This window comes from Triturus cristatus, chromosome 1_2 (genome assembly GCF_964204655.1).
Source record: "Triturus cristatus chromosome 1_2, aTriCri1.1, whole genome shotgun sequence".
NCBI classification, from domain to species: Eukaryota; Metazoa; Chordata; class Amphibia; order Caudata; family Salamandridae; genus Triturus; species Triturus cristatus.
In genome coordinates this window covers 943967499-943991027 of record NC_140580.1, presented here as the reverse complement: position 1 = coordinate 943991027, position 23529 = coordinate 943967499, and the positions used below count along the sequence as shown (strand labels likewise).

At 43.1% G+C, this 23529-nt stretch overlaps 1 protein-coding gene across 4 annotated transcripts in view; it reads right to left on the bottom strand.

Annotated features, from left to right (window-relative positions):
- The window catches only part of MIIP (migration and invasion inhibitory protein), an 82660-nt gene extending 59394 nt beyond the window's left edge, over positions 1-23266 (bottom strand). For 2 of the 4 annotated variants that reach the window (XM_085609929.1, XM_085609934.1), the window contains exons 1-2: positions 23156-23266; positions 2137-2340 (exon numbers count right to left, since the gene is read on the bottom strand). In XM_085609929.1, the coding sequence (XP_085466055.1) occupies positions 2137-2325 (189 nt within the window). In that variant the 5' untranslated portion in view covers positions 2326-2340; positions 23156-23266. Of the gene's footprint in view, positions 1-2136; positions 2341-3261; positions 3336-23099 lie in introns of all 4 variants that reach the window. The other 2 variants (XM_085609930.1, XM_085609932.1) reach the window with 2 other exon arrangements.
- Positions 23267-23529: the final 263 nt, after the last annotated feature.

Genomic DNA, 23529 nt, shown 5'->3' with positions numbered 1-23529 from the left:
CGTCGTCCCGAGGAGCGGGCGACGTCGGAAGTGGTGCCGGTGGGATTGACGTCTGTGGAGGATTTACATGGTCAACCGGCGTCAACCCGGATCCATGGGAGTCCTGCGGCGCTGGGGCGATGGAACGCAAGGACCTGCAGTCGGGACCGCGGGACCCGAAGGCCCAAAGAGGCGAGCCATGGCCAATAGGAACTCCTGTATCTGGGCCGGAGTCACAGACGGACCCGGAAAGGGCGGGTAGGCCGACACCACAGGCTCCGCCGGAGCCGCGGGGGAGGCACCACCCGCACCCTCAACCACATCGCGCGACCGGTGAGGGAAAGTCGGAGAACGATGATGTTTCTTCAACTTCTTGTGCTTCGCCTTACCTGACCCCAAGTGCGAAGACTTGGATCCCGAAGATCGATGATGACAACTCCGCACACGGTCCCTCGACCACCCATGGGACCGGGACATCGAACGGCACGGAGCCGACTGCCGTGCCTCCAGCAGCTTTCGGGACCGTTCCCGCAAAGACTTCGGTGCCATGGCCCAGCAGTGGGGGCATGACTTGGGGTCGTGGTCCCGCCCCAGGCAGAAAAGACACACTCAGTACGGAACCGACACCGACATCATGCGGCGACAGTCCTTGCAGGACTTAAAACCGGGCATCCTAACTGCACCAGGAGTCGAAGACTTTATTTTTTCATCGAGACAAAAAGCCTGTCAAAAAATGACTAGGAGTACCTGCTCTTCCCGGATCTGCGCTTGCTGGCGCGGAAAATGAAAGAACTGACGTCAGCGCGCGCGGGCAGCGTCTAAGTAGCGCCCGCGACGTCATCTCGGCGACCACGACGGATGCGGAGCCGCTCGACGCCACCTACCGACACGCTGGGGTATTGCTGACAAGAACTTTCTGGATCCAGTCTGATGCCTGGGAGGAATTCTAAGGTAAGGAATCGATCACTATGTGTTTCTTTCAGATACCCTCTGTCAGGAAACTTGGCCCCTAGCATAAGGGCTGGTCTCCTGTACAAAAGGTCAGCAAGGTTATTCAGAAACTCAACCCCCAGCTCCTTCCACACTGCTACATCCATGATAGTCTCCTAGACTACGAGTACACTGTACTACTATAACAGCCTGGTCTGCCTTCTACTGTATTCTTTTGATCTTCCTACAAAATCACCAACTTTGTTACAAGAACACGCTTCATCCACCCAAGAGGAACCAACACATCCCCTCCTACCACCAACTTAGTGGGCCATCCGCCAAAGACAGAGTACCACTAAACATTCTTAGCTCGGTTCTCAGGTCTTCAACTCCCTACCTCTACAGAAAGGTCTCACAAGCAGCACTGGAATTGGTAATCTTATCACCGTTCACCAACCCATCCAATGTTTCATTCCAGTTATGATCTTTCCAAGCTTGTTTTATTTCTTCATTTGGAATATCCTCTTCAGCAAACTTCAACCAAATACTCACTTCCCACATTCAACTTTATCCTTCACTTCAGTACCTCCACATAGCTTCACCAGCACCTTCCTCTTTATAACAACAAGCTATGTATGATACGGTACATATATTTGCAATTCTGTGTTTAGTTTATTACAGTGTTTTTTTTACAATCTTCACGAATCATCTGCAACCCATTTTTTTGTTGCCACTTCACAACCTATATTGTTACGGACCACCATCTTCCAATGTCAGGAGTTTCTTTTCTGAAAGCCTCTAACTAAACATATAAACAGTGAAAATAGAGTCAAGTCCTCATTACCTAGGCTGTGTAAGAGATAATCCTTATTATCCATTCTGTGTAAATAGAAACAGGCCCTCCAGACACAAACTGCAGCTAGGTCCACCACAAATGTGAATAAGTGGCAGTCATTCATTCCTAAACTGTAAATAGGGGTGGACCCCGATAAAGATGGTTTTAAAAGAAGCACAGGGCTGGGTATTGTCACGGTCTGCATAGGTAACACGTGACCAATAAAACTGTGGACTGCATTAATAATGCCAGAGTCTACCACAACTGGATGGAGTAAATCGCACATTGTCCTATGCTCCCCAAAAATCGTGCTGACGTTTCCGAAGTAGGCTCCGACAATAGGTACCTGTTGCCCAATATTTAGCATTTTAAGTAAGGACTGTCATCAATACCTGGGATCTAGGAGTAAGTACAGGCATACTCAAACCAGAGTTGTGGCTGAGGGAACAGGGCAGCTGAGAGTCCGGTATCACACTCTGCAAAGGGACAAGATCTCTGAACTCCGCCTGTTTTTCCTTCAGACACTCCAGAAGAGCTTGGTTTGTTCTTCTAAGGCTTTCCATGTCCTTGGTGACCAACATCGTTCACGCCTGGCCCTTTAAAAAAAAGAAAGAAAAAGATGAAAAATAAGCAATGCAGATGGTGACTGTACTACCACCATGCACTGACATGACCAATACTAAATTCTGATCCATCCCCCACAAAGATTGTTCAAAAGCTTTAACTCTTCATTAACACATCACCTCTCCACAATGCGACTGCACTCATAAAGTAACAAATTGTGACATGATCACAAAAATATCTGCAACCCAGCTGTATCTACCAAGTTCCCCAGCAAGCATTACAACCTCCCTGAGCTACACCGTACCCCAAAATGTTAACACCCTAAAATATACTTCTTTTCGGACTCCCACAGTTCACTGAATCGGAGACAATGTTAAACCACAGTTTCATGAGGCAAAGTGCCCCTGAGCTAATGCACCCCAAACATCAATTAGCGTAGTAAACCAGTTTAATAAGTAATGTGGCCCATTTAATAATGGAGTTCTAGGTCAATTCAAAGATGAAGGGTTTTATTACAAAATACAAAAATGAGATCTATAGAGTCCATGACAAAGGCTATCAAATGCAAAGTTAAGCAGAGAATATAAAATAAGAAATTATTCTAAGGCCCATATGAGCATCAACATCAGAAAGAATTTGGCCAGCATCCCTAGTAGAACAGGAAAGTCTTCTAAAATCTGTCTAACCTCAGAATCAAGGGTTCTTATACACAATTCTTGGATAGCATATTAGTAAAACTTGAATATCATTGTGGTGTGAGTAAGAGTACAATTCTTTGGCAAATCAGAACACAAGAATACTACACACCAAAAAAAGTGCACATCTATTGTAACCAATACTCTCCGATAACACCCCTTCCCAACATAAACATCCCACAATGACAGCTTCCCACCAATAAAGTTTTGCCCCAAAAAATAAACGAAAGGCTGGTGACCAGCGCCAGACCCACTTACTTTGCCTGTGCTTGTTTATCGCGTACGAACATCAAACCTATTGATTTTGCCAGGTGCTTCAGAAGTTTCTACCACTGTGTGAAAAAACAAGAAAAGATGTGCCTAGGCTCACTTTCAATAATGAGCCCTCTCCATTCATGATTCAGTAGCTCTAAGCAGGAGACTAGAGAGCTGTTTTAAACAAGGGGCATTTATTTATACATTTTGTCACAGGGGCTTCTTTGAAAAATACTCCATAGCTGGCATTCCAAAACCAAAGTTTGTATAGCCCCTGGTGATGGTGACTCATGTAATGTTAAATGTTGCACTGACATTAACCCTAAAGTCTTCAGGACATTTAGGAAAAACGTGTTCAGGACTATGGCATACAGATGGTTTGCAAGCATGATGTGGTGTGCAATTAATACATTGATTGCACTGGTTTCAAGGGAACACTATAAAAGCATGATGTTATGTTTAGGGTGCATTTAATAAAGTGTTACCAGTAGGTTTTTGAATTCTATGTTGGAATTATGCCGTGGAATCTCTTGATAAGGATTCCGGATTCAAGTCAGTTGTTGGCTGGATCTGGAAGATGACAAATTCATAAATCGCAGCCAACTAACTTTTTTTTATTCACAGATAGTCACATGAAATTGGCAACTAGTGGAGTGGACTTCGGGATCTGCTTTATTTAAGAACAGCACATTTCATAGCGACAGCTTGGATTTGAACCGGCTGGGTGAGATTTGTCACCTAGTCTTTTTGTGCTTACTGCAACTTTGGTGAGAGCATTTTTGGGGGGTTTTCTTTGCATCGTGGGAGACATATCCCTGTCAATCTGTTAAACGCAACAAAATGATGGACGGAGTGCTGAAACTTTTCAACCCCCAGTCACAGATCTGGGTTTAATCGATCGTTCATATGAAAATCAGTCTTGACCCTATCCCGCATGGGAAAAGTCCTCCCTGGACCAGAAACAAGCATCCTGGGTCCGGTTTCAGGGTATTACCCTTCATCAGCCAGGGCATCTTGAATCCAGTGGCACAGTGAGCAAGGGACCCATGTCTGGGCATGCCCTTGGTCACTTAGGGCAAACCTAGCATTTTCACCCTATCAATCTGTTGCCCGCTAGCCTTGAGCTTTCAAGCCAACTGTTGGCCTGGGGCATTCATGCTTGAACAGGCATCTCGGCAGACAAATTCAGTGCTGCTCAATGGCCTCTGACACGTTTTCTCGATCCTGCACTCTTATTAAAAAACGAACGCTCAAGGGGATTAATTGCTGGGCAGGCTTAAGTGGAATTTGACTGTGATCAAGAGACATTTTCACATACTCAGTGTGAAGTTACTTCGATATACTATTGCTCGATTGTGCTGTGTCTGCTCCACGCAAGTATCTCTATTACCAGCCTCTCTCTACAAGAGCATTTTCTTCACCTTTTGGATTTCCTTGCACTGCATGTCATATGATTTTCCTTCACTTCTGGATGCTTATGTAGAACATAGGTGTAAACCTTCTTCTGACTGGGCAGTACTTCCCTGTTGTTCCTCATTGGATGATTTAACCTTTGTTTGGATTAGTTTACTTATGGATGACTTATTAAGCTTCCTTTTTAGCTGAACCAGGCACCCAGAACCTTAAATGGAATCAGTGGTTCATGTCATTTGATAGCCATTTCATTGCAATAGATGGTACTAACTCTGACCCTCTGGACAAGCTTGCTCTATTATACAATTGCCTGGGTTCAGAGGGTCAAAGCATTTGTGATAAATTATCTGTGCTTACTTCTCCAGTGACAATTTAATGGGCCGTTTATGTAGATGCCATTAATAGATTACAAAACCACTTCAAGAATGACACCAGTATTATCATTGTGAGAGACAATTCCAACACAAATCTATTGATGGGGTTCTTTTGCAGAAAACAGGGGTCAACGTGCGAGTTTGATGGGAATTTAGATAATTATTTTAGAAACCAGTTGGTGGCCAACTGTTTTGATATGAGAATCCAAGAGAAGCTGCTCTACTGCACAAATCCCAAGCCTGGGAGAAACATTGGAAATAGCATGGGATGTTGAGAGGTCTATATTGGCCTTCAAGGAGTTAGGGAAATTCAAACTAGTGTCTTAGGTTGACAAAATTAATATTGTTGATTTGAAATACAAGACCAGTTAATCGTCACGGTATTCGCATTTCGACTCAAAAAAAGTTGACAGATTTATTGTGTCTTCAACCACTGCCTGTTATATACATGGATCTAAATCTAATTTGGCAAATTCTAAAAGTTGACCTGAAATAAGCAAAACCTCCATGAAATGCAAGAAAACAGGACATTTTTCTGGAGTTTATTAGGGTGCTCAAATAAAGTAGTTTTAGTGACTAAACGTGTGTTACATGTGGACAAAAGTGCTGCAGGGGGTGATGTTGCTAGCAGAGCAGTATTGTCTATCAAGATGGTGAATCAGTTATCTGCTAATGGGAAGCATGGGGACCCTACATGCATGATAATGATTATAGATGTTGAAGTTGTAGTCACGTTTGGATTCAGGGTCTCTAGTCACCATTATAACTGCTGATTTATATTTCAAGTAGTGTATCACACTGACCGTTAACCATCTGACATACATACTGTGACGTTTGGGGGATTCAACTTGGACGTGATCGGTTATTTTCTAGAGCTATCAAGAACAGAGTGATACACACCAAACTGTAAGTTGCTAGGAGAAGGTATAACAATATGTTGGAGAGACTAAGAGGTGATTAGGATGGGGTGAAGGCCAGGAAGGGCTTGTACTATATCACTTGTTGATGTGGGATCCTGACAACCCACACGCTTAGATCGGCTTTTGGAATATTATATGCCTGTGTTTGAGGACAAACTTGGTATAGTGAACGTGTATGAACATAAAATTATCTTGAAGCCTCATGCCATTCCAGTAATAATTCTCAGTGCGCAATGACCCTTTGAGTATCAGAGAGGAATTGAAGGAGCATCTGGACATACTTTGCCAGGAAAAAGTCATTGGAAGTGTAGATTCCGCGCAATGGATTTTCCCCATTGTTTTGGCTATAGAGGGAAAGAGATTTAGGGTTGTGTGTTAATCTTAGGCAATTGAATAAAAACATCCACGTTGATTGTTTTCCCTTATCCAAAATTCACAAAATGTTAGCGATCTGGGGGAGGCCAAGGATTTCTCTTCCATAGACTTGACATCTGCTTACCATCAAGTCAAGTGGAACTTAGTTAGGAATACAGATCTTTAGCTACTTTTAATATGCCTTTCCACCCTTCAGGTTCCTTCGCATGCCGTTAGGCCTTGTTTCAGCTGCGTCCGCTTTCCAAAATGAATGTTCAACTTGTTTGGGAGCATGGAAAATGACAATATACTTATATTTTCTGACACAGAAGAGAAAGATTTGACAGTGTTATGAGATGTTCTAAATATTTTGCAAGACATCAGGAATGATGTAGATTGTGCGGTGACTGTGGATGCTTGTGGTGTTGGCTTAGGAGCAGTGGTCAGCCTGGTGATTGGCAATAAAGAGAACACCACTGCGTTTGCTTGTAGATGTTTGTCAAGGAAGAACATAACTAAAGCACAATAGAAAGAGAAGTACTGGCCTGTGTGTGAGTGTCTAATGATTTCTCCACAGGTCTATGTGGTAGGAAAATTTCTTTAGTAACAGATCAGAAGCCTTCAGTATATTGGTTTAAAGAATGCAATTGTGGTAAAGCCAGTACTAGATTGGTTAGACTTATCAACAAGATATGATTTTAATTTCTGTGTGAGATATATCCCGGGAGAAAATAAACTTGAGAGCACACATTTTGTCAATGATGTCTTGTGGGGGAGATTTCAGATTAATCTGGTCTGGATGAAGAGGTGGAATGTGCTACTTTGCTGGACAGGGTTACATTTTTGAGAATTAGATTTCAGCCCAAGAGTGGGCATGCATTTCCAACATGATGGATGTTTAAAATCTTTGAAAAATGTATTTCCAAAGGATGGCTCAAAGAGAACAATTTACAAAGTGTTTTGCATAATTGTTTCAAAGGGAAAGATGATTTGTCCATTCAAAATTACTTGCTTCTGAAAAGGAGTTGTTTGATCCACCCAATGGAATTAAGATGAAGACTAGTAACATTTGCTCATCAGGGTCATGTGGGTAAAACTGGGACAAAGAAAGGACCTCATGCATATTATTGGTGGCCAAGTATGGACACGGAAATTGATGCCCGTTTTGGTTTGTAGGGAGTGTAGAGATGCAGACAAATCCCCTAGAAAGTACAATGTTCCTCTATCTACTGTGGAGTTTTCAAAGTTGCTATGGGAAAAGCAGTGGGTGGGTTGTACTGGGTCTATGGAGGGACTTCATGAGAATTTGAGGTATGCTTTTGTCACGGTAGGTTACCATACCAAGTGGGCGGAGTACAAGTTTATGAGAGAACCTATGACGAATGCGGTCATTGATTATTTGAGGGATTTGTTTTGGACAGAAGGAATCACCAAGTGGATCGTGACTGATAATGGTGTAAAGGTTCAACTCATTGGCCATGCAATATTTTCTTACGCCTTATGGTATCAGGCATTTGTCTGTAGCCTGGTATAGTAGTATGGTCGCGAGAGTGTACCAAAAGTTAAAAGAAAATATTCAACTGACTACATCGTCTGGTTTGAATTTGTTCAACGTTGTGTCAAAGAGACTTTGGGTTTATCACAACACTCCCCATTCTATCACAGGGATTGCGACGTTTGTCTTGATTAAAAGGTAGGTACTGGTCTAATGAGCTGTCTCCTGATTGGGATTTGGAGAGGACGCATACTGATGGTCGTGTGGCTGTCGTGATTGAGGTACGTCAGACAGTAGAAGCAAGTAGAGATTTGATGATTCACATAAAGTAGGAAATATTTTGAAAATTAATAGACTACCAGGTTTAAAATAGGAAAATCTAAATTTTTATCCCATTACACATATGATGAAGGTTTCCAAATAAGCTATTTTAGTTGAAAATTATAAGTGGTGAAGCAATAAGATTTCAATTTTGGTCAAAGGTGAGATGGACTTGAACAGGTCCAATGAAGGGAGTGAGCGTGGTAAAAAATGTGGTTTCTCTGCGTCAGATGACTTGTGGGTAGACAACTTTGATGCCATTGAAAGACTGGGTGATGGAAGGCACTATAGGTATGGGTGGTAACTCCTGTGGTGAGGATCATATGTTGGAAGGTGATGTGGGTTTGTGCTGAAGGTCCCGATAGTGGGGTGGAGGTTTCTTTTTCTTATATATTTTTTTTTTCTCCTCATTCGCCTCCGACCCCAGTTAACTTGAAATCAGAAGGTCGCCACTGTTACTCTGTTAAGAGAAATAGGCCTTTGGGGTAAACCTTCCGCCCTTTTTTCTCCCCAACCAACCAGTGGCATACCGACTTCCTCCGAGTTACTGACCTCTCGTTGTTATTGAGAGGGTGACCGCGCTCTCTACAAATTTCTTGAAACCGATGACTGATGCTGGTGGCCTACCATTGATCGAAGGCTAGGGCCCCTAGGGTAGTAGCACAGACCAGCACATTCTGAGAGCTTCCCTGAGGCTTAATCATAGGACAAAAAATAGTGGTGAATTGAAAATAAAAATAAAATCGAACCGAAGTCCAATTCAACAGGCAGTCCCAAATGAATCTTTTCTTAGAGTTCTTCAATCTGGCCAGGTCTGTTTTTGATGTTTTATACAGGGCAGATAGCCAGTCTGAGTGTGTGGGCGGTGTAGTCTCAACCCATCTCTTACATATTTCCCGTCTGGCCAATAGTATAGCAAAAAACAAAAAGCCTCTATTGCAGCTAGTGATATCACCTGATATACCAAAGATAATAAGCTTAAGAGAAATCTGTATTGGATGGCCCAAAATAGATGTTAAGGAGTCTCCAACACCCTCCCAAAATGCAGAAAGAGACGGGCACTCCCAAAACATATGTACATCCGGGACACACTCCAGATTACATTTTTTACATCTAGCAGGCAAATCATTGGACATTTTAGTGAGCCTTGCAGGGGAGAGATAGGCTCTATGTGTGGTGAAATAGTGGTTCCGCCTCAGCCAAGCTGGTTTAACAACTGAAAAAAAGGTGTCATAAGACCTTTGCCACAAGTCCACGAGGTCTATCCCTGTGAAGAATTCTCCCCACAGCTCTCCAGCTAACCCAAAATCACCATCAATAGCTTCTTCAATTGCCCAATAGAAGAACAAGATCTCCTTTCCTGCTAGTCTGTTAACCAGATGTTCTTCCAAAGGGTTCCCCAACCCTATTGGATTTTTTTAAATCCTGGGACCAGCTTTTTAGCTGCAAATATTTAAATTTAGACATACCGTCCACTAGTTTATCATTTAATTCTGCCCAAGGTAAAAGTATTCCATCTACCCCTAGGTCTCCCCATGTTAATTACCCAGCTGTTTTTAGGGGGACAGCCAACAAATCTTTAAGACAGTTAGGAGTTCCTGGACTATCCCACAGAGGAGCTAGCCTTGAGTAGTATTCGAGGCCCGTAAGTTTTTTAATCCTGGACCAATTCTGAGCTGCACCACTTAGGACTTTCAGTCTGACCTTCTTTTAAAAAAAATTGTCCCCATATTTGAATAGAAAGCCCTCACATGGAAGCCCCGATTGTTGTAGCATAGCTAAAAACATTTTGCCTCTTCCTGAAGAATCTGGGGATTTTAGCAGCATTCTAGAGTGCACAAGCTGAAAGGCCCAAGCATAATACTGTATATCAGGAAGAGTGAGACCCCCTTTCTCCCTTCTTCGTCTTAATTTTTTCCACGATATTCTGGTGGATTTATAGGCCCACACAAACCCATTGATAGCCTGCTGGAACTTATCTAACAATGATTTTTCAAAGTTAAGTGGAATAGTATTGAACAAAAAGGTTACTTTGGGTAAGATTATCATTTTTAACAGATTCACTCTTCCCAAGATGGATAACGGAAGATGGACCCACCCTTTCATAAATTTTTGACTCTCTTTTAAGATATTCTCAAAGTTTACTTTAGTTATCTTGTCTATCTCTGGGACAATTTTAATTCCCAAGTAACATAACACGCTTTTGGTTTGGTATCGAGACTCAGGCAGATTCCAGGTCATTATCTCCGTTTTATCTGCGTTGATCTCATAACCAGAGATATGACCGAAATCTCGTGCTAGATTAATGACCTGGGGAAAGGAAGATTCCAAATCAGAGGAAAGCACAAGAATATGGTTAGCATACAGGGCTACCTTCCTCTCCCATGAACCGCTCTTAATGATGAGATAGCTGCCTCATCTCTAAAATGCTGAGCAAACGGCTCTATATACAGATCAAAAAGAAGCGGGGAGAGGGGGCAGCCCTGTCTAGTTCCTCTTTTGATTTTAAACGACCTAGTCACTCTACCATTTACCACCAACCTTGCTGAAGGCTCACTATATATGACGCGAATAGTTTGACAAAATCTTGGGCCAAGATTGAACTTCTCAAGAACTGCCGTGAGATATTTCCAGTTGACTGTCAAAAGCCTTGGTTGCGTCTAGCGTCATTGCCGCCAGGGGGAGAGAAAAATTAGATGCAAAATCTATTGCACCAATAAAATCATGAGTAAGGTCGCAGAGACACCTACCTTTTACAAAACCCTTTTGGTCAATGTGCAATAGATCCCCCACTACTGCCCCCAGTCTATCTGCCAATATTTTTGAAAATACCTTGTAATCTGAATTTAACAAGGAAATGGGTCTATATGACCCACATTTTGTAGGGGGTTTATCAGTTTTCAGAATCAAGTTAATATTTGCTTCTCCCCATGTGGTGGGTGGTTGAAATCCGTCCATTAGAATTGTATTGAACACCTCAGACATGGCAGGAATTATTGCATCCCCTAGTTTTTTATAGAGTTCAGCGGGAAGGACATCTGGCCCTGCCGCTTTACCCTTTTTACATTCTGAGTGCCTTCCTAACTTCTTGATGCGTTATTTCAACCTCTAAGTTGTCACGCTGAGTTACTCCTAATGTAGTTAGCTGAATTGGTTTTAACCAGTCTTGAATGGACATTCTATCTGGATAGATTTCCTCAATCATACACCTCTTCAAAATAAGCATGGAAGGCTTCACCTATTTCATCTTCCCTGCCTACTAACGATCTAGTGTGTACATTCTCCATTTGTTTAATATGATTTCGGACTATCTGATTTGGCTTTCAGGGCCAATAATCTCCCAGCCCCTTCTCCATATTCAAAGTGGGCGAGCTTGCTCACCTCCCACCTATTGGCAATCCTGGTCTGAATTATGTTATCCAGTAAAGCTTTTGAGGATTCCAGATCTGCCACTAGTGTCTGACAGAGTTTTTGTTCCTGGTCCATTACTTTATTGATCTTCCCCTCCTGCATCTTCATTTGGCGCTCAATGAATGCGATCTCCTCCCTATATTGTCTATTCTTATAAACGGTTTTATTTGTAATTAGGCCTCTCAGAAAAGACTTCAGGGCATCCCACACAACCATAATGTCTGCCGAACCTATATTAATATCCAAAAAAGAGGTCGTCTCCTGGATTCAATATCCGGTTACGGCATCATCTAAAAGGAGAGTACGGTCAAAGGTCCATACCTTCTGCTGTTCTTTCCCAACCAGATCTAAATCTAACCAAACTGCTGCATGGTCCGATAGATGGGGGAGTCAAATAATCAATCTTCTTAATATTACTTCGTAAATCATTACTAATTAAAACATAATCAATTCGCGATTTTTGTCTATATTTTTTATTATAGAATGATACTCCCAACTGAGAGCCGGATCTCCCCCTCCATATATCACATATGGCGTATTGCTTCATCATTATTCTCAAATATGCCCTGGATTTGGAAGGGATATTAGCCCTACTTTTTGGCAATTTATCCATTTTTGGATTCAACACTATATTGAAATCTCCTGCGAGGATGATGGTATCAGGAAACTCCAGGAGATTTACAAAAATAGTTTTTAATGTAGAGGGGTCATCATGGTTAGGGCCATAATACCCTACTACTGTGATAAGTATATTTTCCACAGAGATCTTAACTATGACCCACCTGTCGCTTGTGTGTTCTGACTTCCTGAAGGGTCGCATTTGCTTGTCTTTTTTATTAAGATAGCCACACCTCTGATGTTAGTTGTCTGGCATGAGGAGACACAATGCTCCACCCACCTAAGCTAATCTCTTTTTTTGAGAGGTGGGTTTCTTGTAAAATGATTATTTGTGCAGGTGAATCTCTTAGATAACTGGAAAATTTTCTCCCTCCTACTTTTAACTCGCAGACCGTTCACATTCCACGATAAACACTGGAATGTCCTCATGGGGGATTAAGGAGTTGGATTTTAACTTTACCCCGTCCTGCAGAGTTCCGACGCCAAACCAAAAATAGAGAAAAATGGACCTCAACTGAGATGCAAGGCGAATGAGTTTTTTCTTCTTTACCCTCCTGCCCCCCCACCCGTGCCCCCCCTTTCCCACCCCTAACACCCACACACTCTTCCCTGGAGAACCCTACCCCCATTTACCTGAACAAGTCTAGATTTTACCGGCCGGTATGCTCTGACCTACTCCAGTTTAACTTTTTAAACTATTATCAGGGCTGTGTATATAAATTCATGTCGAAAGAAAAAAAAAGGGGCCTGTAAGTGTAAATGTCAGTATAAACAAATATATATATATATATATATATATATATATATATATATTCACTGAAAAAACCATAGGTTTCACACGTTATAGTTAGCGGAAATTTTACTGATAAAAAACCAATGAAATTCCCCCGTTATAGTTAGTGCAGGCAACTATAACTCACGCGACCGCAATCCTCTGCTGATGCCAATACTGTATTTAGACACTTATTTGCCCATGTCTTCTTCCATAAATTTTTAGCTATACATATATTACAAATATTTTTTTTTCATAAAGACACATATGTCATCAGCAGAAGATTGCGGTCGCGTGAGTTATAGTTGCCTGCACTAACTATAACGGGGGAATTTCATTGGTTTTTTATCAGTAAAATTTCCGCTAACTATAACATGTGTGAAACCTATGGTTTTTTCAGTGAATTTGCAAGGTTTTTTAAATGCTAATTCCTAACTATAACGTGTGTGAAACCTATGGTTTTTTCAGTGAATTTGTACGGTTTTTTAAATGCTAAGTTACTTTACGCCATTCGTGGCGTGCGCGCCCACTTAACGCAGTTCGTTCCATGCGCGCACGGTGCGCTTCGCGCACCGCGCGCGCACAGTGAGCACGCGGTGCGCTTTGCGCACCGCGCGCCCACTTTACGCAGTTAGTGCCGTGCACGCACGGTGGGCACGCGGTGCGCTACGCGCACCCACGTTACGCTAGATGGGCCATGTACGCACGATGCGCTTCGCGCACCGTGCGCACATGGAGGACATATGATGCACTTCGTTTTGAAAGGTAATATTTTAATTTTTCATACCTCTTATAAGCCATGCACAAATGGTGCCCTTCGGGCACCATTTGCACACGGGGTGGTGAGAGTGTGGATAATTTTTTTTTTTATATATTTTTTTACCGTACGCGTACGGTAAGCGTAACCGGCGAAATTAGCGAAAAAATAAAAATTCCGTTTTTGGCCTTGGGGGATCTTTGGGGACTCCCTCAACATGGCTAGGTGTTTTGGAGCTGTCCAAACAGCCCCTTTACATGTTTTTGTGCTTTGTATTTTAATCCAACTCTCAGTGCGAGAGAGAAAATGGCGGCCGCCGCTTCCTGGTTTCGGCCGATTCGAATGTTTACTAAGATCTAAGAGCCAATCAGAATCGCGCTCGCGCACGCCACCGTACGCGTACGGTAAGCGTACCGTAAGCGCACCGTAAGCTGGCTCAGATATATATATTGATTTAAAGGCTATTTTCTCAGAATCTACTGAACAGATTTACACCAAACCTACAAAAGGCACTTCCTTGACCTGAGGACTACCTCTCTGCCAAATTTCTAGTAATTCTGTTCAGCCGTTCGGGCTGTAGCTGTGTCTAAAGGTCCTATGGAAAAATGCATGGGAAAAACGCGTTTTGGGACCCCCCTTTTATCTCAGCCCCCGCTTGACGAATCCCCCCGAGACTTTCAGGGTAGGAGCGGAGCGTAGCGCCCCACCTATTTTGAAAAATTCGCGAGGATTCGTTGACCGGCGCCAAAGTTATTCAAAATAGAATGTTGCGGATTTCCTATGGAAACGTGGTCCTAACTATAACTACCTACTGGCGACCGCCAGTAGGTAATATATATATATATATATATATATATATATATATATATATATAGCTGTCGCTCGCTGAGTGGAACGATTTTATTGATGGCCAAGATATATGCTTCTTCCAAGAGACTTGGAGCCTGACCCCCTTATACAAGTCTGGGTTTTGTAATTTTTTTATTCCAGCATTAAAATCAGTGAAAGGCCGTCCAGCGGAGGAGTTGCACATTTGGTTGAGTATTTCGTTAAACTGGTCTGCAACTACCATCACCACCCCTTCCGACAATATTTTACATCTGTCGGTGAAAGGGCTTAATAAAGTACCCAGCTTGGAAATATTTAACGTTTATGAAAGAGGGACTGCTGGGGCCCAACTCTCGTCGACTATAGCCACCTTAGAGAGAGAAATATGTAATATCAACTCCAATTCAGTGGTTATCGTTGCTGGGGATTTCAATTGCACCTTTGAGCCTCTTTGTTCCGAGGATCTTTTGGGCACTGGCGAGCAAGGTGCTAACTTTGCTATCCCCCCCACTTAGTTTAACCCCAATCAAGAAGTGGACGCAAAGGGCTATCCAATTGTGTGCACTCACATTGGAACATAACCTTAGAGCTGTTAACGGTAGATCTCGCTCTGATTTATGTGATGCTAACACCTAGAACAGACCCAGTTGTCCGTCTAGGATAGATTATATTCGGTTAGATATTCGTCTTTGGTATGCTTTAGAGGATATGGAAATCCTACCATCTCAGGATAGTGATCACAATCCTCTTTGCATGTCATTAAGTAACAATTGGTCAGTGGCCAAAGTCGGCATTACAACAGAACTGAGCACAAAAGAGGTTGTGCCTACTCATTGCAATCGTCGCCTAAAGTGGCACAGGGTCTCCCAGGATGAAGACACATTGCGCAAAATAAGAGCTATGGTAGAGCATCTGTCTCTGGAACTTGTCCCACTCCATGAGCCCCTCATGGGTGTGCAGACTTCTCCCCTTATTAAAATCTATGCAGATTTTATAGAAAAAATGAGTTTGCTTTTTACTATATCAGAGCCTGGCCCATTTAATTTACGTCCCAAGGCGTCAAAACTATGGTACTCAGGCACTTGCAGGGAGAAGAGACAAATGTTATCTACGGCTCTACAAAGCAAAAATGCGCCCCTAATTAGAGCTGCCAGGAAAGACTATGCCAGGTCAATAGAGCAAGCTAAGCGTTCTTGGGAAGAGGTACATTGGCAGGAGCTTACACGTGCTTCCTGTCTCAAGGATGCTACGTTGTTTTGGGGCCTCATTGATAAAGGTAGCCGTATGGGTGATGATCCAATTCCTAACCACATTACGGCGCAACAGTGGCATCTGCACTTTTCTAGCTTATATAGCGAGCCCACTGATCATCCCCACTCAAAGGGTGTTAAGTCCTCTCTAATATCTGAGGTCTCTACTACAAACGACTCTCTTGTATCCGTCAGTGCACCCGACCCCTTTAAGCTCAATGAGGTTATCCTAGCCATCACAGGATTACCATCTGGAAAGGCAGCAGGCCCTGACGGCATTCCTGGCGATCTCCTTCTCCACAATCCCAAACCTTGGGCTATTATTATTCAGTATTTGCTGAATCTAATCGCCAGAGGCCATCCTGTCCCTGATTCATGGAAAGGCGCCGAAGTGGTTCCTATATTCAAGAAGGGAAATAGAGAGGATCCTGCCAACTATAGGCCGATAAGTCTAATTGACATAATACAGAAGGTGGTTGGCAGGATGCTCTTGATGAGGGTCAGGTCTTGGATGGATGAGGTCAATGTTCTCTCACATTTCCAGGCAGGTTTTAGACTTGGGGTGGGCACGATGGACCAGGTCTTACGGTTCTTTATGATCTATTGGAAAGTGGTCACTATCGGGAAAGGCAGTTTATATCTGGCCTTCATAGATCTTAAGACAGCATTTGACCTGGTTCCTCGCTCCAAGCTTTGGTCGGTTTTGTCGGACCTGGGATTCCCCCCTCTGATCCTTAACATTATTGGGCGCCTCCATGACGGGAATTATGCAAAAATCAGGTGGGGCAATCAAGGCAAGTTGACTGACAGGGTGCCAGTTGTTAGGGGGGTCCGCCAGGGCTGTGTGTTGGCCCCAACCTTGTTCTCGTTTTTTATAAATGGGGTGGTCGACCATTTGAGAGAGAGGTTCCAACTGATGCTCCTGTCCTGGCAGGGGAAAGAATACCTACCCTTCTTTTTGCCGATGACACCCTTTTGATGTCCAATAGCCCTAGTGGGCTTCAAAAATTACTAGATGGGTTCAGCCAGTTTTGTGATGCAAGGGGTCTTGCAATTAACACCTCTAAAACAAAGCTAATGACTCTAGCCCCATCTAAACGTTTTAGGAATGGCCTTTCACTCAAGGGTTTGCCTCTTGAGATTGTTGATTCCTTTGACTATTTGGGCATCAGGGTCACCAAGGCAATGCATTGGAAGGAACATCTAGCCAAAATACTCCTTAACCACAAAAGGGTAGTGGGAGCTATTTTATGAAAGCAGCGGCTTTCCTTTAGCAGACCAATAGCAGCTGCCCTTAAGGTATACGATGGGAAGGCTTTACCTTCAGCCCTTTATGGGGCGGAGCTGTGGGGGCTCGAGAACACCAGTGATCTGGAGAAATCCGAGAATCATTTTTTGAGAGGTCTGGCCTCACTACCATCTTCTACCCCCTTGCTTCCGCTCCGTTTGGATCTGGGGCAGCGTTCTATTAGAGACTTAGCAAGGATACGACCACTGCTTTTTGGGGTGCGCTTGAGACGCACCCGAGAGTTGGCTAGTTATGCTGACGTCCTGTCAGAATTAATAATCCTAAACTCTGGCAACAAGATTAAATGGATCTCCAAACTAAGACGGTTGGTCTTTGATATTGGGCAAGGCGAGGCCTGGCTTAATCAAACTCCCCCGGAAAAACAAATTATTAAAAAAGCTTATTGGGTCTGGGTGAAGGGAGAGGAAGTCAGGAATTCTAATCGCGGCAGACTCACAGATCAGTTCCTGGAGCATAAGGTGGCGCCCAAATATGAGCAATATCTGGACTTCATCCTGTGTCCAAGAGACAGGATGCTATACATGATGCTCAGGTTTGGGTCCCTCCCGATAAATGCATTGAGGGCGAGCTGGAATTGCCAGCTTCCCATTTCATCTAAATGCCTGGGCTGTTCTGCTCCAACAGAATCTGTACCCCATTTTCTCTTTGCCTGCCCGGCTTATAGGGCGGCTAGGAGGAAGTGGCTCAGGCCCATTTGTAGGAATATGGGATTCGCTAATTTTAGGGTGGCACATCGTTCCATGTTGTCCGATACCTCTTCCCTGGTAATGGTGTGTGGGGTAGCCAAATTTATAGGGTGTGCTTGGCTGATTTGTAGTAAATTGATCAAATGTCTGGAGTCTGGCCTCTGAGATTTAGATGCATTCGTTGCATGTTTTGTAGATGTCCTTTTAGGGTCTTTTAACTTGTATATACAATGGTTTTATAGTTTTTTTTAACTTTTTATGTTGTATCATGAATGATGTCTTGTTACGTGCATACTTTTATGATATTTTATATCGAATAAAGTTATTCACTACAATATATATTATATATATATATACACACGCACCTTTTTTTTTCCCTCTCTTTTTTTTCCTTCTCTTCCTTACCACACGAGGAGATGCTGAGAAGGTTATTTTAGATTCTCTAGGAGCTCCTCTGCTTCCTGCACTGATTTTACAGAATACATTTTATTATTAAACATAATTTTTAACTGTGCGGGAAACTTTAGTTGGGCAGTTGCCCCCAGTCTCTTAAAATCCTCCATTCGTTTACCCAACTCTCACTGTCTATCCAAAGTAGTACGTGAGAGATCTGACCTTATTTCAAAGGAAAAAGAAGAGTCTCTTGATTTTAAGGTCTTAAATTTAAGAGCTGCTGTTAATATTTTCTCTTTCAGAGAGAAGGTCAAAAAGTTAATTAGAATTTTCCTGGGTTTGATCCGATTAGGATGTCTTCTGAAAGGATCCCTATGAATTCGTTGAATGTCCTTTTTTAATTCGTCCTCTGATTCTTCAATTTGTATCGTGTCAAAGAGGGGTCAAGAGAGGAGCAACAATTGGGCGAGGGGCCAAACATGGGGGCAGAGGCCATGGTCGAAAGCAGGGAAGGATCTGTATCCATGCTCGACGAAGAAGACGGCTTTACTGACCCTGCCAACTCAGAAACCTCTCTTAAAGCTTCTCCCTGCTTAACCACATCCAACACTTGGGGGAGAACTCTAAAATACGACCTTAATGAAGGTGTTATTCTAATTTTGGCATCTGCCGGTATACCTCTTCCTTGAGGTCTTAGTGTCCTTTCCTTTATATCCCTGAGAATTCTCCCCAATGCCTCCTTTTTTATCCACAGGTGTTTTATTTATCTCTTTCTTCCCCTCAAGATTCTCCTGAACATTAGGCTCTTGAGTCTCTGTGTCTTGGGCTGCCCACCGCTTCCTGCCCCTTTTAGTTGTTTTATTATTTTTTTATCCTTGGAAAACTTCTCTATTGCCTTATCTTTTTCCACCTGTAGATTACTACGAGGCAGATTACTACTAGGCAGGAGGGGCGGTGTAGATAGTGTGGAGGACGTCGCCGGCAATACACCATGCCTTACTGTACCAAAACGCCCCCTCCGGCTCCCCTGTCTCAAACAGTACGGTGGGGAGGACTTACCAGGTTTAATGGAACCCCGGGCCCCAATACCTCACAATCCTGGCGCTTTTCTTCGCTGGCAGTCCAAGTTTGTCCACCTTCCTCCACAGTAATGGCGATAGCGTCTTTCTCTGCTCTCGCTACCTCTTCCTTCTCCAGCGTGAGTACAGCGGCTGCAGCCGCCTTCCCTGTGCTGACGCTGCCCCCGCACTGCCGCCGCAGGAGCGACCGCCACGTAGGAGCCCGCGTGCCACAAGCCCCCGGCCTCTCCTCCACTCGAATGCAGCCCAGAAGCAGCGCGGGAGATCCAACGGAAACCGGGACTCGCAGCGCATCTCAACACGCCCCAAAACACCTCAGGTAATAAAAAAAGATTCCAAAATGCTTTTTTCTAAATAATTGGTAAAGAAAAGACTAGCTGACTCGTCTTAGTGCCCAGCATAATGCATATGTCCTGGAGCAGAGGAGCTACCAGCGCCGGCTACGACCGCTCAACTCACGGCCGCCATGTTCTCCCGTGGGGTGGAGGTTTTGACTCTTCTCGGAAGGAGTCTCTTCTGCCATTATCATGGAGGGGCTTACTAGACTTGTTGGTGCTCCCAAACTTTTAAACAGATTGAGTTTTATTTTGATGGGTTGGGTGACTGAGGTGCATTATGCCTTATAGTACCTGATGTTTAACTTATTTATTTTTCTTCACATGCTCTTGTGTAACCCTTTACTGTTACCATTGTTATTTCATGATTGTTTAGTGGTGGGGGTTTTAGTTAAGGGGAGGCGAATTATGTTTAAGGTGCATTTTATCAGGTGTTATCACTTTACGTTTTTGAGTTTTATGCTGAATTTGTGTAGTGGCATCTCTTGATGAGGCTTCCAGATTCCAGTCAGTTCGATCTGGAGGGACGTGGTGTGCTGTTCTTTCTTGACGTTTTGGTAATAAATCAAGGGATCACAGCCAACCAACTTCTCCTAATCATTGCCACAAATGTTATCTAATTTTTAAGATAGCAGTTATTGATTTTTGAAGAATTGTAAATGCTAGTAATTGCCAAATTGTATAGGCCAACAATATATGGTGTATGCAGGGTGATTGGAGGTTCTCTGTTCTGTATATCTTGTGTCACTTCCCAACTACATAGTGAAAACAAGGCTCAGTTTTTTCCCCCCCAATGTTATAATTTTACATATCATTACAAAATGTATTTCAACCTTCAATTCATAATCGTGTTTTTGTGACAATTCCGGAGTATTACATGCACCGATAAGGTGCATGCTAGGTTACTTTTCTTCTCATGAAGTGAAGCGTTTGCTTGAGATAGAGATCTGAACGTGCAAAGATTCCAACCTTTGCCTAAAATTGTTCATTTAGGCAGTGATATATCTTAGACCTATTCAAGGAAACCAAAAGGAAAAACACAATGGAATAGAACACAAAGCATTGTCTGGTTGGGGGTGTTATCGAAAGCTCTGCTATAAAGGTCAGTCGACTATGCATTTAGCTATTACAGAGGTCCTTTAATGAATTTGGCCTATACTAGCCGTCAACATAATATCAGCATAGATCTGTGCTGAAATTAATTTCAAAGTATACTGAAAGATCTGTGTGCATGCCTAAGTGAAGAATGTCTTTGGATTTTTCCTATGTGTTTAAAAGAGTAGGTCTGGCTGGCGGAAATTGTTCACTTAAAATCATGCTTGTTGCCTAATGCACAACACCCTCCTTTAGGCATACTAAGCCAGAAGTATGCAGTCATTTGCAGAAATATGTAATATCTGTTGATTGTGTTAAAGGGCAGTTTTTCTATACTTTCCTAGTTTTGATACCCTTTGCCACCTATGCCACCAACTGCGATGATATAGTCTGGATCATTACTGTCACATATATCTACAAGAAGACAAAGGGAACTGGGTGCCGTGTGTGAAATTATAGACGTTATTGATTGGTTCTTGTACAAAAACGGGTTATTAATTAGGGTGAAGAGAAGTATACCCCAAGGAATAAGTTCACAAACTTGTCAATTTAAACACACTGTTTCAACTATTTAAACCTGGGGTCAAACCCTGGTAGCTATGGCACAGAGCAGACAAGCTTAACTTAGGCAAAGTAAGCAATGTATTCAGCACTAACAATATAAAAAGTCAAAACACAAGACAATAAAAATCCCACAGCCAATTTGAAAAAAAGTAAAAAAAAAGACCTCAAAACCAGCACTCCACTTATCTTGCAGACGAAGTCACCATCTCTGGTGTTTCTCGGCACACAGAACACCATCAGACTGTAAACTAAGAAGTAAGGAAATGAAAAACACAAGGGAGCAGGCCTTTTCCAACTAAGCACCCAGATCTGCAACAACATCCCCATATCCATGAGAACTGCTCCAACACGTCTCAAATTTAGGAAAGAGTTAAGGACTTTCCTTTTTTTTTTTTAAAGGCTCGCCTCTTTAAAGAACACTACATCACAATGCATTAACCATCCACAACCCAACTACCTCTCCTGTCATTTGTTGATTTTATCCTCGTCTTTAACCATGTACAGCACTCCGCTCCCTTTTGGATAGGTTTGCGCTATATAAATACCAAATCCATAGTGCTGGAAAGTCAGGGGAATTGTGCCGGATCCCGGAAGCTATTTCTGGTCAGGATCTAGGATCCCGTTGACCCGGAGAAAAATGCAGAATTTGTCCTTGTGTCATTTTCCAAGGTGGCTTTCTTATTTATACTGCCAGCTGGAGCCAAAACAAAGGCCTGATCAACAGCCCTCCTTTTGTTTGACTATAATACTGGATGGGCGCTCTCTCGAGACTAGCCCCTAGACACCAAAGCAATGGAAGAAAACAAAGGCGCACAGCATGTTATCACTTCACAAGTACTTATGAGAAACTATGATTTGGAGGCAGCTTTTTAACTTCGTTCAACTCCATATGTAAGAGATCTGCTTCCACCGTAAGATTGCAAGATTAACTTCCTGCCTGTAGGAGCAATTACACAAATATTGATGTGAATGGCACCTTTTTTTATTTATTTATTATTATTTTACAGCGCTATTCATCCCAGTGTAGGGTGTAGTCCAAACTGTGACTGAACAAACCATAAAACTCCCCCAGAACTATGTTAACGCTATTATAATCTAAAAATTTCTGGGCACACAATGATCTCTGTAGCAAGTGTCTTTACCCTGTAAGATATTTTACAATAGAGCCTCTTTGTGACCAATTAGGTAATCTAGAACAGATTTACTGTCGCTTATGCCCTTGATGCCAATCTCTTTGCAGACTATGTTTTTTAACTGAATCTATAAGTTGACTGTCAGAATCTGGCTTTCAAGCTCCGTGACTACACTCCCTTTCCTGTGGCACACCCTAACCCCACTTTATGAGTACCCGGAGTAAAGTAGTTTTCCAATTCCAGCACTGCATACACATACATAATAGCAGCGTGTGCGTCGCTTATAAAACGCACCTTTTCCTGTAGCGCATCAAAATAACTCAAATGTCAAAACGACACCCTTTACCAACATATCTGCATTGCTCGCAGGGTACGATCCCCGATTCCGGGCCTTCATATACACGAGTTCCTCTTGAAACCCCGTGTCACACAGAAGAACCACCCTTTAATATGCATGCATTGCTCCTTTATCCTGTGGACCCCCAAGCATAACTGCATTCGTCCTTGAACGTTGTAATATAAGGATCCCGCCCAGCATGAAGGCACTACTGCTCACACCTGAAACTTTGTCACAGGGTCACCCCCATGATCGTAAACTAGATCGACCACCCCCACCCCCACCCCCACAGAACTTCAGCTGCACGTCTCTTTGCAACTTAGCCCTCTCCCCTCGATAAACACCCAATATGCGACCTAGATCGCTGCAAACGAAGTAACTGTATCCTGTAATCTACCTTGCACACATTCAACTTCCAACGCTACATCTTGTCATCAGACTCACTGCCCTCACCTAGACTTGTTCTCCAACTGTTCCCAGAGTTCTGAAATGAGATGTCCATGTGTCTGCGCTCCGATTGGTGGATCCATTTACCCGGCATGCACAGCGGTAACGGACAACTGAAAGAGAAGCCTATGGTCGCCTAACAAACAATTCGGTCGTTAAGGGGCGGGGCCATTCCGCAAGCTTCTGAGCGTTGTATTGGTTAAAAAATTACGAGGAAAACGAAGTTTAACGCGCCAAAGCCAATCGAGCGAGCAGGAGAATACCGAATTTCCGACAGAGGCGGAAACGGCACAGACCTAGATCTGCTAAAGAGAGTGAACGGTCGCAGAGCAGGGATGCACCAATGTGGTCATCTTACAAAGGAGCCTTTGGTAGTTGCC